This window comes from Halichoerus grypus, chromosome 8 (assembly GCF_964656455.1).
Source record: "Halichoerus grypus chromosome 8, mHalGry1.hap1.1, whole genome shotgun sequence".
Taxonomy (NCBI): domain Eukaryota; kingdom Metazoa; phylum Chordata; class Mammalia; order Carnivora; family Phocidae; genus Halichoerus; species Halichoerus grypus.
This window is the reverse complement of record NC_135719.1, coordinates 150,920,547-150,936,103: the sequence shown is the minus strand read 5'-3', so window position 1 is coordinate 150,936,103 and position 15,557 is coordinate 150,920,547. Positions and strand designations below refer to the sequence as shown.

Genomic DNA, 15,557 nt, shown 5'->3' with positions numbered 1-15,557 from the left:
TCAGACCGTGAGAAGCAGCCAGGGGACCTTGAGCCTTCGGGAGCCCTCAGACCACAGGGTCTCCCTTCTCTTAGACTGCCCCTTGGAGGGGGCACATCATCCCTGTCCGTGGTGCAGGGGGCTGCTTTCCCGGGGCCCCGGCTCTGCCTCTGGTTGCCAGGGGACAGTGTGTGGGCAAGCCTGTCTCATGGGTCAGCTGCGCCCCGTCCATCCTAGTGTGTCTGCCATCAGGCCAAGAGGGTGAGCGGGCGGGGCTGTGGGCCCAGGAGGGGAGCGTGCTTTCCAGGTGCCCACAGGCCCTCCTACGGGCACAGACAGCTGCCGGGGCTGCTTGGAAGGGGCGGGGGGTAGGCGTGGGACCCAGACCCAGACGCCCCCCCCCCCCAGCCGCTGGCTGCCTCACTGACTACCGTGACCCCTCTGCAGCAGGGTGGGTGGACGGGGCCAGCTTCCCGCCTCCTGGGCTCAGGTGGCTCTGGACTCTGCGGGGCCTTGAGGGGTCGCTGCTGTGGCATGAGCCCATGGAAGCCTCCCACGAGAGCTTGGAGCCCCTGCCACGGAGGGCCTGTCCACCTGCTGGAAGCTGTTGGAGCATCCATTCCCAGTGTCCCCGGGGCTTCTTGGCATGTCACAGTGGTGGATACCACTCAGTCATCTGAGTCCCCCCTGGATGCCTCCGCCCCCACAGGCCCTGGGGCAGGGTCCCTGAGCCTGGACAGCGTCCATGGCCAGGGCGTGGGAGGACAACCTGCCTCCTCTCGGGCAGGGGGCGGGGGGGTCCCACCCTGGACAGGTCAGCATCCCAGGAATGTGGGTATGATGCTCTCCTTTCTTGGTTCCTTGCAAGGGACGGTGTGGAAGGTTCCCTGGCTTCTGTGTTTGGAGGGTCTGGAGAGGGAGAGGAGAACCTCCCCGTGGGCCTCTCCTCTTCTCCGGCCGTAGGGATGACCAGGGCCGAGGGTGGCCCAGGGGGAGGCGCCTCCCACTGCGGCCACTCCCTGCCGTCCCCACACATTCTTCCTGAAGCAGATCACCCAGAACCTTGACCGAGAACAGCTGGGCAGACAGCCTGGAGAGCCCCAGGGCAGTATAATTTTAGATTACTTTTTAAAAATTTTATTTTGGAGGGGGGGGGCGAGAGAGCACGCAGAAGCGTGAGCAGGGGGAGGAGCAGAGGGGAAGGAGACGGACGGGAAAGAATCTCTAGCCGACTTCACAACTCTGAGATCATGACCTGAGCCGAAACCAGGAGTCAGATACTCAACCCACTGAGCCACCCAGGAGGCCCTGATTTTAGGTTTTTATTCATCAAATGACAAACGTGCATCAGATCTGCCCAGGGCTATCTCCCATTGACCCACATAGCGTTTGAGCTAAAATTTGGGTTTGCTGCCAACATTAAAAAGGAAGTTTTCATAGAAAAATCCTGATTTCCACTTTCTGGCAGCCACCCCCCTCCCACCCCGATTCCCAGCACTGCGCCGAGGCCTGGGGGGGGGGCGATGCTCATGCACATCACTGCTTGGCCTGTGGGGGTGGTGAGTAGGGCCGCTGCGCCGTCAGGAGGGGACGGGTGTGGTCACTCGCGCATCCTTGTGTGGTGGGCACGCGGACGTGCGTCAGACACAGGCTAGGGGCTGTGTGCTCGTAGGATCCACCCTAGCAGAGTGGGCACGGGGTGGGGTGAGCCACAGCACAGGGCGGAACTGCTGGGGGAGCCAGGACAGGTAAGGGGCCTGAGGCCTGCGGGGTCCGCCGGGAAGAGCGACATCAGAGTGAGCCCTGGAAGTGGAGTCGGAGAGGGAGTGCCCCCCGTCCTCACCCCAGGGCTGGGCACTCAGCGCACTCTGCAGGTGGAGTGGTGGCCGCGGCCTGGGCTGAGGCCGCCACCCTGGGCTTTCTTGTAGGCTGAGGCCCATGGTGTCTGCACAGCCAGCCAAGAAGGCAGCCGTAGGAGAGGTACGTTGTGTGGCCACAGCCGGGGGCAGGGGCCCTGGCAGGGAGGGACCATGGGCTCTCCTGGCCCGCGCACGGGGCTCCTGAGGCCTGCGGGCGGCAGGGGAGCGGCCCTGGGGGCGGGCGGCAGGGAGCAGGCCTGCCACATCTGCCTCATGCTGTGCTGCGAGGCCCGCGGCAGAAACAGAGGCTTCCTGGGCGCTCCTGGGTGTGCACGGGCTGGACGGAGGGGCTGCTTGGGAGCTCAGGGGGCTCTGGAGGGTGGGAAGCGTCCAGGAGACGGCAGGGCCAGCGGGGGCCCAGGCTGGTGCTGTGCCTCCCGTCCCCCAGGGCAGGCAGCTTCCCAGAGCCTGTCCCTTTGGCTGCAGACCTCGCTCCCGAGCTCGCCCACCCTGGGAGCCGAGCCTGTCAGGCCCGCAGCGGTGGTGGAGAGCGGGCCGGTGTCCTACCACCCCGAGGAGGACCCCGACGAGGAGGACCCCGACGAGGAGGACGGGGAGCCCTGTGTCAGCGCCCTGCAGATGATGGGCAGCAACGGTGAGGGGACACTGCACGCTGGTTGGGGGGCGGCAGGCACGGGGTGGGGTGGGGTGGGGCGCTTCCGAGGAAAGGGCACAAATCCTTTGCAGCCACCCCCCTCACACCCCCATTCCCAGCACTGCGCCGAGGCCTTGAGGGGGGCGTTTAGACCATCCCTAAACTCCGACCTCTCGGCTTCAAATGAAATCCTCTTTCACTCCAGAAGGAGGTGGGGACAGACGCTTGCAGGTCGGCTGTGTCCGTTCCGCAGGGGGGCCGCCCCCCACTCACAGGGGTGCTCTGCCGGGAGGTGAAGGTCCTTGCAGAGGTGAAGACACCGCCATGGCGGGCCACAGTGATGGTGGGGGGCCTGAGCACCTCCAGGAGGGGCCGCCCAAGTGGGCAGCGCCGCAGGGTGTCCACGGCTGTCCTCTGTGCCCCACAGATTACGGCTGTGACGGTGAGGAGGAGGAGGGTTACTGAGCCCGCCCTGCAGCCAGCGGCGTCTGGCGGGGCTCAGACGGGGCCTCCGTGGGCCCGCCTGCCCTGCGGCCCTCGCCACAGCCACTCGGCGCCTCCGTGGCCCTTGCCGCCGGGACCACATCTGGAGCACCGTAAGGAGCGTTTGCCGGCGAGGGGACTGGACCCGTGTCTGCGCGTCCCGTGAGATGTGGGTCTTACAGCCTGGGGACCCTCACAGGTGGCGCCGTCCTTTCCTGCGGGAGGACACTGAGGCACGAGGAGGCTCACTCGTGGAAGTGAGTGCCGGACCGGGGGGGCTGCAGCTCCCCACCAGCTGCCCCAGTGAGGCCTCGGCCCCACCCAGCCCCTCCCGCGCTGCGTCTTCAGCCGGACCCGGACTGTCCCGTGCCTGGCCACAGCCCGGCCGCTGGTGACCTGAGTCAGCCGCACTCTCAGCAGACGTGGGACGGTCGGCTCCACGCCCCCAGGTGCACAGCTGCTCTGGGGGTGCCCTGGCAGCCCGTGTGGCTGGCCTGGGTGTTGGGCTGGCCCTGCGCTGAGCCGGAGTCAGGCAGAGCGGGGTCTTGTTTGAGCTGGGGTCTGCCTCAGGGCCTGCAGAGGGATGGCAGGCAGAGAGGGTCCTCGAGCCCGGCCGCGCTGCTCTGGAGGGTTCCTGCTACCCTCAACCGCCCCTGGGGGCCCAGGGACCACTTCCAGGGTCTCAGCGTGGGCATCACTGCTCTGGACACGGCCAGGGAGGCAGGGCAGATGCTTGTGCCCCTCGAGGCCCCAGCCTTGGCCGCCCTACTCCTACGGTGGCAGAGCCAGGCCACGTCCAGGGCGGCAGAGTCCGCAGGTAGGGAATTCTGAGGTCCTTGGCTGCGCCTGTCCGGACCCTGCAGCTCGCCGGGCCCCTAGAAGGCTGGACAGGACCATGAGTTCAGTGAAACAAAAGCCACTACTTGAACAGATACCCACTGAGGCTCTGGCCTGTGCTTTCCCGTCTGGCTCCGTGGCCTGCCCTGGAGGGGTGAGGCCACGGCAGGGCGCCCGGCCACTGGGGGTGGGAGAGGCGCACAGAGGCACCCGGCCCTGTTGTCACACGCACGATGGGGACGTGGCTTGGGCTTCATCAGCGCCCCCCTTGTGCTCAGCGCCATAGGAAGTCCCCGAGTCTGTCCGTGGCGTGGGCTTCCCGGCCGGGGCCCCCTGTGGGAAGGAGGGCTTGGCCGCAGCAGCTCCACACCGGCTCTCTGGCTCTGGGGTGTTCACTGTGCCGTTCAGGGGGCAGGGTGCGGACCGCCTGGCCGGGATGGTGAGCTCCCGGGACCTCCAGGTGCAGGGCTAGTGGTGGCTCTGGAGGGGACTGAGTCGCCCTCTGGGACACAGGGCTGCCCGTGGGGTGCGGCGCGCATGGCAGGCTTCAAGACAGGGCTCGGCGGGATGCCTCCCAGGGGAGCCGGGGTGAGAGCTGAGCTCGCAAAGCAGGGGAGGGAGGGGGTCCCTTGGGGGTTTGCGGAGGGGGAGGGGATTTGAGGGAAGATGCAAGCACTCAGGGTGGCCTGCAGGGCCAAGGCCCGGAGGTGAGGGGACATAATGGGGAGGAAGCCCAGGGAGGCTGGACGGGCAGGGAGGTCTGGGGGTGGATGGCCGGGAGCAGGTGTCTGGCTGAAGCAGGAAGGGTCCGGCCCCCAGATGGCTGGAGACGGGCCCGGGAGCAAGGGCTGGTGGGAAGGACTGTCCCCTGAGAGGGTGTGGTGAGGAGGGTCACGTGGGTGGGAAGGGGTGCTGGGGATTCGTGATTTGGCGGTGACCAAGGTGCTGGTGAGGGATGAGGCCCCAGGCCAGCGGCTGGCAGGGTCCTTCTGGCCTCGTGCCCTGTGTGCCGGCTTGAGGGGGACATGCAGGCCAGTCTGCACCTCTGTCCCACATCTGCATGGGGCTCTTCCAGCTGTGGGCATGGCGTGGGGGGCTGTCCCTGGTGGGTACAGGCTCCGGCTAGAGCTCCCCGGCATTCTGCAAAGCTCAGCCCCTTCAGGGTCTTCGTGGCACAGAGCAGACCCTGCAGCTGCTGGGACGGGCCCCCCCGGCACCCGCTTCACCATCCCCTGAGCTGTGTCCCTGCAGGGTCGGCGGCAGGAATGGGCACCCTAGAAGCTTGGAGAGGCCTGGGTGCCCGGCCAGGGAGAGAGGCAGGGCCCTCAGGAGCCCCCAGTGCAGTGTGCGAGGGCCCGGGGCCTGACTCGGGCTGGGGTCCAGCCCCGAGGAGAGGCATCGGTAGTGGGGGCAGGGATGCCTCACCCCCACTGCACGCTGTTCCCTGCTGGCGAGGCCCCTCGGCAGTGGGCTGCTTCTACCCCGGGCCCCGTAGCCTTCCCTGCAGGCTGGACACGTGTGGACCGCTTGCCCTGCTTGAACCACAGCATGGGTACCGAAGGGCACAGAAGCCGGCACGGAGGTGGCCTCCCTGGCCCGCGTCCTGACAGCCACCCCTTTCCGGGGGCCGGGGCTCGGCCAGCAAGCGCAGGCTCGTCCTGAGAAGAGCACAGGGCTTTCCACTACCTCACCGCAGTGCTGGGAGGGGCAGGGAGGAGGCAGCCTGCCCCCCGTGTGCGAGCCCCTCCCCAGAGCCCTGGAAACCTGTCCGTGCTGACCGTCTGAGGAGCCCGTGTCCACCCGTAAGCACACACACGTGCCCATCCCTGGGCCTCCAGAGCTGGAGCCCCAGGCCTGCCGGGCCACTGCCCCTCCCAACACCAGGGAGGCCGGGGTCCCTGTCTGGGGTCCCCAGGCAGCAAGCAGACATGGCCCCGTTCACGCTGCCCCCCCCCACCGTGGTCCAGCTCTGCTTGGCCAGCAGGTTCCCTTCCCAGAGTCGTGTAGGGAGGGCTTGAGTGATGGACGAGCCAGCGCCAGCCCGGGCAGAGGGCAGTGCACGAGGACACTCCTGTCCCCACGCGGGCATGCATGTTCACACGTGCGCCCCCGCTCGTGCCTGTGCATGCCCTCTCTGCACGCACACGTATGCGTTCACGTGGGTGCGTTCCCACAGCTCCGTCCACAGGCACCGGACCGCCCTTCGGGTGCCAGGCCCGGGGAGGCAGGCGGGCCCCAGAGGCAGCTGTGGTCACGTGCCGTGACGGCGCGTCTCCTGGCAGGGCACCCGTGGCAGGGCCTGCCCTGGGCCCGTTCCCCGGACAGGAGGGGGACGCCCAAGACCAGGGGTCGTGTCTGTGTGTGTGGCACGTGCCAGTCACCCGCCCCGCACGTGCTGTGGGACCTCCCAGCCGTAGGGTTGGGACTACGGGTTACCATCTGAGAGGGCTTTGGTGGGGGGGGGAGGGCCACGGCCCCCACCCAGCCAGGGCCCCGGCTAGAGCCTCCAGGGCCATCCCCGGCGTCCCCAGCAGGCCGCAGGTGCGCGGAGGGCGGGGACAGGTGGGCAGGAGGGAGGTTGGAAGAGCTGTCCCCAGTGGATGGCACCCAGTCGCTCCACAAGGCCTCCGTCCCACACCTGCCCGGCCAGCCCCCATCCGTGGCGGCCGTGGTCACAGCAGCCCGCTCGTCCCCCGGCCTTCTGTGCACTGGGCCCGCACAACGTGCCCCGTGGCCGCCGCTCCCCACCAGGTGCCCTCCTCCAGCCCCACAGAGGCTTCTGGCCTGGCCGGGCCCCGGAGCGCTCGTCTGCCCACTGCTCCCAGAACCTCCTGAGGGCAGCGTGGGCCTTTGGGAAGAGGGGCAGGTGTTGGCAGCCCCCGGGGACGGAGATCCACTGAGGCAGGGTCTGTGCTCTGCCACGGAGCCCAATGGGAGCCCTGCGGTGCCCACTGCGGGGGTAGCACCTCGCCCCTGCGCCCTCCCAGGACCAGGCCTGGGTGGCAGCAACATGTCTGTGCACCTGCTCCCTCCGGCATCCCGGTGTCCCCTGCTCCTCCGTTCACGTGTGGCGGCTGCAGCACGGACTGAGCTGCTCCGTGGCGCCTTCGTGGCTGAGCCCCGCGCAGCTCCAGGGGCTGCGTGGGGTGCGGGGCTCCTGCCGCGGGTGCAGGTCGGGGCCAGCTGCCCGCTCCCATGTCGGTGCAGCTGGGCCCCGGGAAGAGTGTAGGGCGCCCGGCGCCACCCCCGAGGCTGCAGACGGCCCAGCGGGGCTCTCAGGGACTCGAACTGCAGGCCATACGTGTAACCGCCAGGCGGACGGGGTGCCTAGCCGTCTGTCCTCGCCCCTCCCTGCCCCCTGGCGGCCACTTGGGCACCCTCGGGCGCCCAGGCCAGGGCCCACCTGGCTTCCCGCAAGGCCTCCCACCCCCTGGGAATCCTGCATTCCCCAAATAATAAAGACTAGGAGCCTCAAAGTGGCAGGGTGTCGGCCTGGATGTGCAGTCTTTGTCCACGGTGCGTCAAGGCCACGGCCACGGCGTTGGAGGGTCCACCTGGCTGGGCCCCCACCACACACGGGCATCATAGGCTCACCATCCCCCATACGCTGACCCTGTCCCTTCCTGGGCCTGAGGACCCCCTTGCCCAGCAAGGCAGCAAAGATTGGCGCGGAGGGAAGGTGGCCCGAGCCCCCGGCCCTGGAGGCGCAGCAGGGGCCTGGGAATCTGCTGGGCCTCTTGGACCCTCCTCGCCGCCCCGGGCCTCCTGACCGCCCCTCCACGCGCGACCATGCCCAGCGGACCATCTGAGCTCTCAGCCTGCAACCCGCTGGACACGACACCCCAGCTGCTGCAACCCTGAAGAGCCCCCGGTTGTGGCCCCCTTCCCCCCACAGGGCTGGTCTCCGTTACTCAGCCCCCATCCTGCAGCCGCCCTCCTGGGCAGCCTGGCTCGGGGGGGGACTTGCCCTGCTGGGGGCAGGACACTCGGCTTGTGCCTGTCCTGTCCTTCTTGTGCCCCGCAGCTCCAGCTCCAGCTGCCTGCCGGCACCCAGGCCCCGCACTGCCCCTCGGCAGGACACTCAGCCGCCCTGCACGTGTCCCCGGGTCCCTGGGGGATGCCAGAGGGCCCGGTTGGCTCCTGTGGGGAGGGTTCCTGTTTCAGGCTTCCAGGCTTTGCGTGTGGCGGGCAGGTTCCCTGCCTACGTGCCGAGAGGGTTGGCTGCTCCCTGGGGAGGCCTGGGCCCCAGCCGGGCTGGCAAAGGTTAGGGGCCAAGGGACTGGCTCCAAAGCTGCAGGCCCTTCAAAGGCGACGTGGGCGGTGGCAGCATGGAGACTCTTTATGGCCTTCCTGTCGGCAGAGGAACCTGGCTCAGGAAGCCATTGTCCCCCATACAATGGGCCCGGGTGGGCCCTGGGAGGGCAGGGGCCCCAGATTGGTGGAGCCTGACCTTGACCCCGATCCACTGCTGATAGTCCCCAGCACCCTGGCATGGCCACTGCGGCTGGCCCTGGCCAGGAAAGTGGACGGCTGCTCCTGTCTGAGGACTAGGGCACCAGCTCGTGGGTGGGCAGCGAGGGACCTTCCATCATAGAGAACAAACTGCTGAGGCCATGGAGACTCAGCCAGTGCCCAGCCGTGCCTGCTCTGTCGGACAGCGGGGGGGGCTGCCCTTCCCGTGGTGGGGAGGGGCCTTCGCACCAGCCAGCCTGAGTCATCGCCCCCGCCTTCAGAGGTCATTGTCTGCCAGGTACCAACTCGGTGGGGCCTGGGAAAATGACTGGCCGGCCCACCGCGGGGGTGAGCGGAGCAGGCAGCTACGGGCTAGGCCTCGGGCCGGAGGCCACGGGGCATGGGGCCTGACTGCAGGTGGTCACAGGGCCTGGCAGAGGGCGGTGGGCCCATAGCTGGAGCCAGGATCCACCTGGGCCCACGTGGGCACCACACTCAGGTGCACACTCTACTCACGCGCACGGAGACACGTGCATGTCATGTCCGTGATGGGAAATGGAGATGACCCTTTATGTCTCTGAACCACCCCTCTGCGGCCTGCGCTCACCCGCCCCCAGGTCTCCCCGAGGCCTCGCCACCCCTGGGCTCCCTGCAGAAGCCCCTTACCTGGAGGAGGAGGTTTCCTCCGACCACACACACGGCTCTGGAGAATACAGATTTCCCACCCGTTGGCTCACAGATGCGTGCGTCCAGCCAGGGTCGGCCAAAGCCTCACAGCAAAGCGTTTACCGTGAGGTGGGCCGTGGGGACATGGCAGGGGGGGAATCGGGAAATCCAGCAGACTGGGGGGGCGGGGGCAGCAGGTTTGGGGGCCTGTAGAGTGTGCGGGGCAGCTGGCAGAAGAGTCTAGGATGACAGGCCGAAGAAAAGGGGTAGCCACCTGGAGCTCATCGGCCCACGGGGGCGTCCAAGGCGCCCTCAGGGCAACGCCGGCCTGGCCCTGGGCGGGGCTGCTCTTCATCCGACCCAGCCTGGGGATGAGAGTGTCGGGGGGAGGGGGCGTGGTCACAGGGCGGGAAGGATCAGGCATGCACGCAAGGTTCAGGGCCGCGCGGAGCACCCCGGCCCTGCCCCGCGGGTCCTGCACGGGTAGGGGCTGCCGGCCCAGCCAGCAGGTGGCGCTGCAGGACAGTGAGGACGCGAGCCCTCGCGTGCATGCGCTCGTGGGCTCAGGGCCCTGAGGAGCCCACTCCCGGGAGGAAGGAGCCCGCCCCGGTGCCTAGCTCCTTCGCCATTTACATCTGCACCAGGTGGCCCCTGATGCGGGCAGAGGGGCTCCTCGTGATCAGACCAAGAAGACCTCCCAGGCCCTCTGCGCTCTCTCCTCCGCTTTGCTTCCTGTGTTACCTGCAGCGTCCCCAGGCTGGGTGAGGGGTGGGCTCTGCAGTGGTCCAGTATTCGCGGAAGCCTCCAAGTTGCATGGAGTGGTGATATCCCTTGGGAAGTCCTGGGGTGAGGGGGCTGTAGGGGTTAGCCAGGAAGACTTCCTGCTGGAGGAGGGGTCCACACTGGGACCCAAAGGAAGAGAAGCTGGTCGAGTCACAGAAGAGCCAGGTGGGCTGCTGACCTGGGGTCAGTGACAGAGGGCAAGGGTGAGGAGGGAGAGATTTGGTAAAAGCTTCTGAGGGTGGAAGGGGTCAGGGTCCCAGAGGATGGGGAGTCACGTTTCTCGCAGAATGGGGGGGAGGGGACTGCCGAGCCAGCAGGTGGGGAGCAAGGATGTGGCCGAAGAGGTGGGGGGAGGAGGAGGTGTCTGCCAGATCCAGGTGGGCCCTACAGGCCTGGCTGCTCACCCTACTGGCTTTGGGCAACTTGGGATTGCAGGGAGGGCAGACAACCCTGGTGGCTGGGGTTGGGGGAGGGAGGGACCAAGCATTTCCTGAGGGCAGAGCTGGCCCCTAAAACATGGGGAAGATGGTGGGTGAAGAGTGGCGGAAGGGCAGTCCTAGGGCACCTGGGAATGGGGTTCAGAGTGGCCTTGCCAGGCAGGTGCAGGCTTGGGTGGGAGCAGGGGGGCACAGGTGGGGGAGGGGTGTGTGTATGGGGGGGCAGGGTGTCCCCAGGCCAGGCTCCCAGTGAGTCACTGCTGACCCGTCGTCCCGGCGCCGTGGGGGCCCAGGCTGGGCTGGCCGCAGGAAGCTGATAAAGGGCCAGAGTCAAAAGCCTCCAGGCCTCCCACTTCCTGCAGCCCCAGTGGCAGGGCGCGGTGCTGGGGAGGGGGGCGGGGGCTGGCAGGCATCTGCTGCTGCAGGCCCAGGTGTGCATGGCCTGGCCTGCATGGCCCACAAAACCACACAAACCATGACCCGTGGCAGCCCGGCTGTGCCTGCTCAGGATGTAGTCAGGGTCGCTGTGGTGGGCGCAGGGAGCCCCGGGCAGCCCCGGGCAGGAGGGACAGCCGCAGTCCTGAGGAGTCAGATCAGGGGCAGAGTGGAAAGGGTGGCCAGGGCCAGGACTGGGGGTGTGGAAGAGCATGGCAGGCAGGCCACGGTGGGTGCGTGTTTACCTGACAGTCGGGCCACGTCCACCCCAAGGTCAGGTGTGTGACCGCCTGCCCAGGCTCAGAGGGGTCAGGGTGAACTCAGGTCACCCAGGAGTTGGGGTGCTGGCGGGAGGTAGGCGGGGCAGGAGGGCACCCCAGGGCACCACTCCCAGTTACTGCAGCCCTTATGCACCCCAGCACGTGTGCCATGCGCCGCGGGGACAGCCCCCCGCAGGGACATCACCGTGAAGGACAGCGACCTCCCCCCACGCCACTCCTGCTGGTCCTGCTTCACCGGGGCCACATGCCAGCACCGCCATCCCCACAGTCGCCCCACCGACCCAACCCCCGGGACCCTGGCAGAGTCACCACGCGCGCCCTCCCTGCCAGGGATGGCAACCGAGGCCACCTTCTCCAAAGCCACTGCCACTATCACGGAGACGCGTCCCACCCAAACCAGGCGACGGACGCGCAGCGAGGCGCCGACGTGCCCGAGCAGCAGGACTTCGGCTGCGTTTGGGGGGAAAGAGCAAACGTCACGCCCTCTGCACAGCGTGGCTTCCCTCGTCCGCGCAAGGGCCCGGCTGGCCGCACGCCGTCCCGCACTTCCGGGGCGCGGGGGCGGGGCCACCTGGGGGGCGGGGCCGCTCCGCCGCGGGCTCCCGGATTGGCCCCCGCGCTGCCGGCAGGGGCGGGCCGGCCGCCCATTGGCCCGCAGCCGGAGGGGCGGGGCCGCCGCCAGCCCCGCGCTGCCGCCGCCGCGGGCCGGGGAGCCGGGCGAGCCCGCGGACGCCGGGGCGATGCGGAGGGCCGGGCCGGGCCGAGCCGAGCCGGGCGTCCGTCCCCGCGCCGGGCGCCGCGGAGCAGGGCCTTATCAGCGCGGGCAGCTGGCGGCCCGTCCGTGCGCGAGCGCCCCGGCCCAATTCAATGGCCATTGTCCGCCGGCCCCTTTGTTCAGGAGGCGGCCACTTCCTGCGAGGCCGGGCTGGGACGGGCGGGCAGGAAACGCTCCGAGCCGAGCCGAGGCCCAGACGCCGAGGCCGCCCCAGCCCGGGGTCAGAGGCGACGGCCACCTGCCCGGGGGCGCCCTGGGCTTGGGGCCGGGGGCCCGGCAGGGCTCAGCCCAGCGCTCAGCTCGGAGTCGCGGGGGGCCCCCGTCGGCAGGGTGGGCGCACCGGGCGCGGGCTGGCGCGTCCCCTCCTGGGGAGGCGGGGGTGGGGGCTGGGCCTATGAGATCAGATCCTGGAGAGCGGGGGGAGGGGTAGAGGAAGCCGGAGGGATATCCTCAGGCACAGGGCGCCCCTCCCAGGTCTGCTCTCTTCCCCAATCCGTGGCGGGGGATGACAGGATTCCAGAGGCTCAGAAGAGCATCAGGCAGGACTCTAAGTCCAGGGGATGGAAATCCGCTCCCCACTGCCTCTCTACGGGAGGAGAAGGAGTCCACTCCAGACTCCAGGATGACAATCAGGACTGTGGCCTGGGGCGGGGGGCGGGGAGGGGGAGGTTGTGAGGGAAACAGGGCCCCAGGTGCTCCCCCAGGCAGGGCCAGGCCTCCTGTTCTGCTTTCCCTTGGTCTATGCTGCACAGTCCTGCCCACCATGGACAGGCTGTCTTAGGGTCCCTCACCAGGCCTCCTTGTCCTTCCCTCTGTTGCAAGGCTGCCCACTCACCAGGGCCCTTGGGTCAGCCCTGTGCAGCACTCCCGGTTGGCAGACCTCGATCAACATGGTGACCCACAGCTGGGAGTGGGGTCTGTGGGGTGGGTGGGAGACGGGAGCTGGCCCAGCCCCAGAGCTCACGGTTCCTGTCCCAGAACCAAGCCGGTCAAGGCACAGATGGTCATAGCCTGTCCCACCCACCTGGCAGGGACCTTCCTTGGCCAGCCCCCATCCTGGCCCCCTCCCCAGTGCCCTGGAATCCCTTGCACTTCCTTTCTCTGAAGCCCCCATGTGGCCTGCCCTGCAAAGCACCCCCCCACACTCAATCCAACTCCATCAGAAGAAAACTGCCACGGGCACTCCAGTGGCGGAACTCAATGAGGAGTTGGGAGCAGAGGGCTTGGAAGGGCTGCAAGAGCAGCACCACGAGGACAGTCGGGCAGCCCGGAAATTAAATGCTACAGGAGGTTGCTGCCCGGCCCGAGGAGCCAGGGGAGGGTTGAGTCCCCGGAGGGCCAGACTGCGGGAGGTGCCCTCTGTGACCTTGGGCAAGCTTTGTTCCCCTCTGAACGCGTAGCTGTGATATGGGGATTTGTGCAGATGAAGCGAGGTGTCAGCACCCAGCACGGCGCTGGAACGTAGTAGGCGTTTTACAAAGGGCAGCGGGCATTTACCAAGGGCACCCACCAGGGAGAGAGGGGAGCCCTGCCACCCTGGTGCCTTGGCCTTAGCAGCCGGAGGTCACAAGTTCTGGGAGCGGCTTGAACTTGAACTCATCCGAAAGGCCAATGCCAAGTAAGTCTAGGGAGACAGGGCTGTGAGCGACAAAGGGGATTGGGCCAGAGGGGTGGGGAGAGCCCCAGACCCCACACAGGGTGCCTGCCCCCAGAGCGCCCCCTCCGTGCGCTCCATGGCTCCGCACTGGCTGGGAGTAGCCAATGCCATGTGGTCCAGAGGGCATCCGCCAGGCTGCGCAGCAGGATTTCCAAGAGGAGCCTGGCCCATGTGGCCACGTGAGCCAGTTCCACACAGGTGTCAGGGATGCTCAAGGAAAAGGATTGTGTGTCACCCAAAGCAAGGTGGTCAGTCCCACCATCTCTGTACTGTGGGGGCCCCAAAGGGGAAGGGCAGGGGATGGAAGAAAGTTGTGCCCGGGGAGGACCCCAGAACTCCAGGGGAGGAGTGGTCTGGCCACGGTGGGTCTTGGTGTGGGCATGGCAAAAGCCTCAGGAGAAGGCAAGAGGGTGGTTCTCAAGGGCCTTGCCCAGGAAGACCAAGAGGTGAGCGTCCAGAGGGAGGGGCGGTGGGCTGGGGGTAGTGGCTGGGCTCCTCGAGGTCACATGGGGCCTTCGACCCTGGGGACTACAGAAAGGTTAAAATATAATCAGGGGCACCTGGGTGGTGCAGTCGGTTGAGCGTCCGACTCTGGATTTTGGCTCAGGTCATCATCTCAGGGTCGTGAGATCGAGCCCTGGGTCAGGCTCTGTGCTCAGCAGGGACTCTGCTTGAGATTCTCTCTCTCCCTCTGCCTCTGCCCTCCCCACCCCCTGTGCACTCTCTCTCTCTCAAAATAAATATATCTTTAAAAATATACATATGGGGGCGCCTGAGTGGCTCAGTCGGTGAAGCGTCTGCCTTCGACTCAGGTCATGTCCTGGGGTCCTGGGATCGAGCCCCGCATCGGGCTCCCCGCTCAACGGGGAGTCTGCTTCTCCCTCTGCCCCTCCCCCTGCTTGTGCGCTCTCTCCCTGTCTCAAATAAATAAATAAAATTTAAAAAATAAATTAAATAAAAATAAAAACATACATATGGTCAGGAGATGGCCTGACAGGCTGAGTGCCCTGCAGAACACATCAGCGCTGGAAGGTCACAGCGAAGGACTCTGAAGAGCCTGCGGCCTCTGTCAGGGGTAGAGGTGGATGGAGAAGGTCAGCATCCTTATCGCGTTTCCGAAGGAGAACAATTCAGTGTGAGCCTGGCCCAGTGTCTGTCCTGGCCGCCCTGCACTTGGCCGCCCGGTCGTACCCCTCCCCCTGCGGGGGTACAGGGGTCAAATCTCCTGCCCCAAGGTCCTGCCCTCACACCGCTTCTCCATAAAGGAAAGACCCCAGGGGGTGCCCTCGGGATCCTCCTGCTACCACGAGGGACTCTCCCCGGCCTCCGAGCAGGTCCGACATCCCCTAGGGTCCGGGTCTGACTGCCTGGGCCCTTCAGGACGGCATGCTGCCCAGGACCAGTGGCACCTTCAGCTTCGGCCCCTGCATGGTGGGCCTCGCGGGCCAGCACTGCTCAGCTTCCCCATGTCCAGGGCTGCCCCCCAGGCCACCCCACCCCCTCACCCAGAATGCGGAAGGAGGCCCAGGCCGTGCCATCCCCGTGCCCCCCTCGACCCTGCCCCCCTCTGCCCCGTCCTCACCATGGCCCACAGGCACCCCGTCCCTCACTGCTCGGGAGCAGGGACCCGCTGTCCCCCAAGAAGCTCTCCTCACGCCCCCGGTGCCTGGCTCCCGCACAGCTGTTAGCCCTCCGCCCGGGTCTCCCTCCTCTGGGAAGCCCCCCGCGGCATCTCCCAGCCCTGTGGCTGCCTGTCTAGCTCCAACCCTCGTGCACGTGCCGGCAGCTGGGGGCGGGCTGAAGCCCGGAGGATGGCTGGCTGGCGGGCCTTGCCCGCCTGGGGGGGCCGAGGGGTGGGGCTCCACAGCACCCAGGCCGAGCAGACTTGGCTAGAGGCTCCTCTTTGTGGGAGGTCTCTGTGTGAATCACCCCTCGGGCCCAGGCACAAATGCAGGAAATCGCCATTCTATTAGACTCTATTTTCTCCCACAGAGGGGAAAGTCTGTCACACGAAGGGCATTGTTCCCCGGATCGCGTTTTCCGTGCTTTCCGGGTGGGCTCGGGCCGAGATGCGGCTTGTGCGTTCTAGGGGCTCCTGGCCGGACTGTTTCCCTTCGAGACCCAGGGGCGCCTGAGGCTGGGAATGTGGGGCCACCGTGCAGCCACCAGCCTCGGGGAGATGTGGGCGCGCCCACGGGGCAGTGTGTGTCCCAGGAGCCCGGGTCTGCACTTTGTTGGGGCCCGAGTGAGGTCAGGGC

At 67.4% G+C, this 15,557-nt stretch overlaps 1 protein-coding gene across 4 annotated transcripts in view; it reads left to right on the top strand.

Annotated features, from left to right (window-relative positions):
• Positions 1-7,295, top strand: part of BRF1 (BRF1 general transcription factor IIIB subunit) — a 57,925-nt gene extending 50,630 nt beyond the window's left edge. For all 4 annotated transcript variants that reach the window (XM_036113508.2, XM_036113519.2, XM_078054307.1 and 1 more), the window contains 3 exons: positions 1,908-1,959; positions 2,325-2,493; positions 2,921-7,295. In XM_036113508.2, coding sequence (XP_035969401.2) covers positions 1,908-1,959; positions 2,325-2,493; positions 2,921-2,958 — 259 coding nt within the window. In that variant the 3' untranslated portion in view covers positions 2,959-7,295. The remainder of the gene's footprint in view (positions 1-1,907; positions 1,960-2,324; positions 2,494-2,920) is intronic.
• The last annotated feature ends 8,262 nt before the right edge of the window (positions 7,296-15,557 follow it).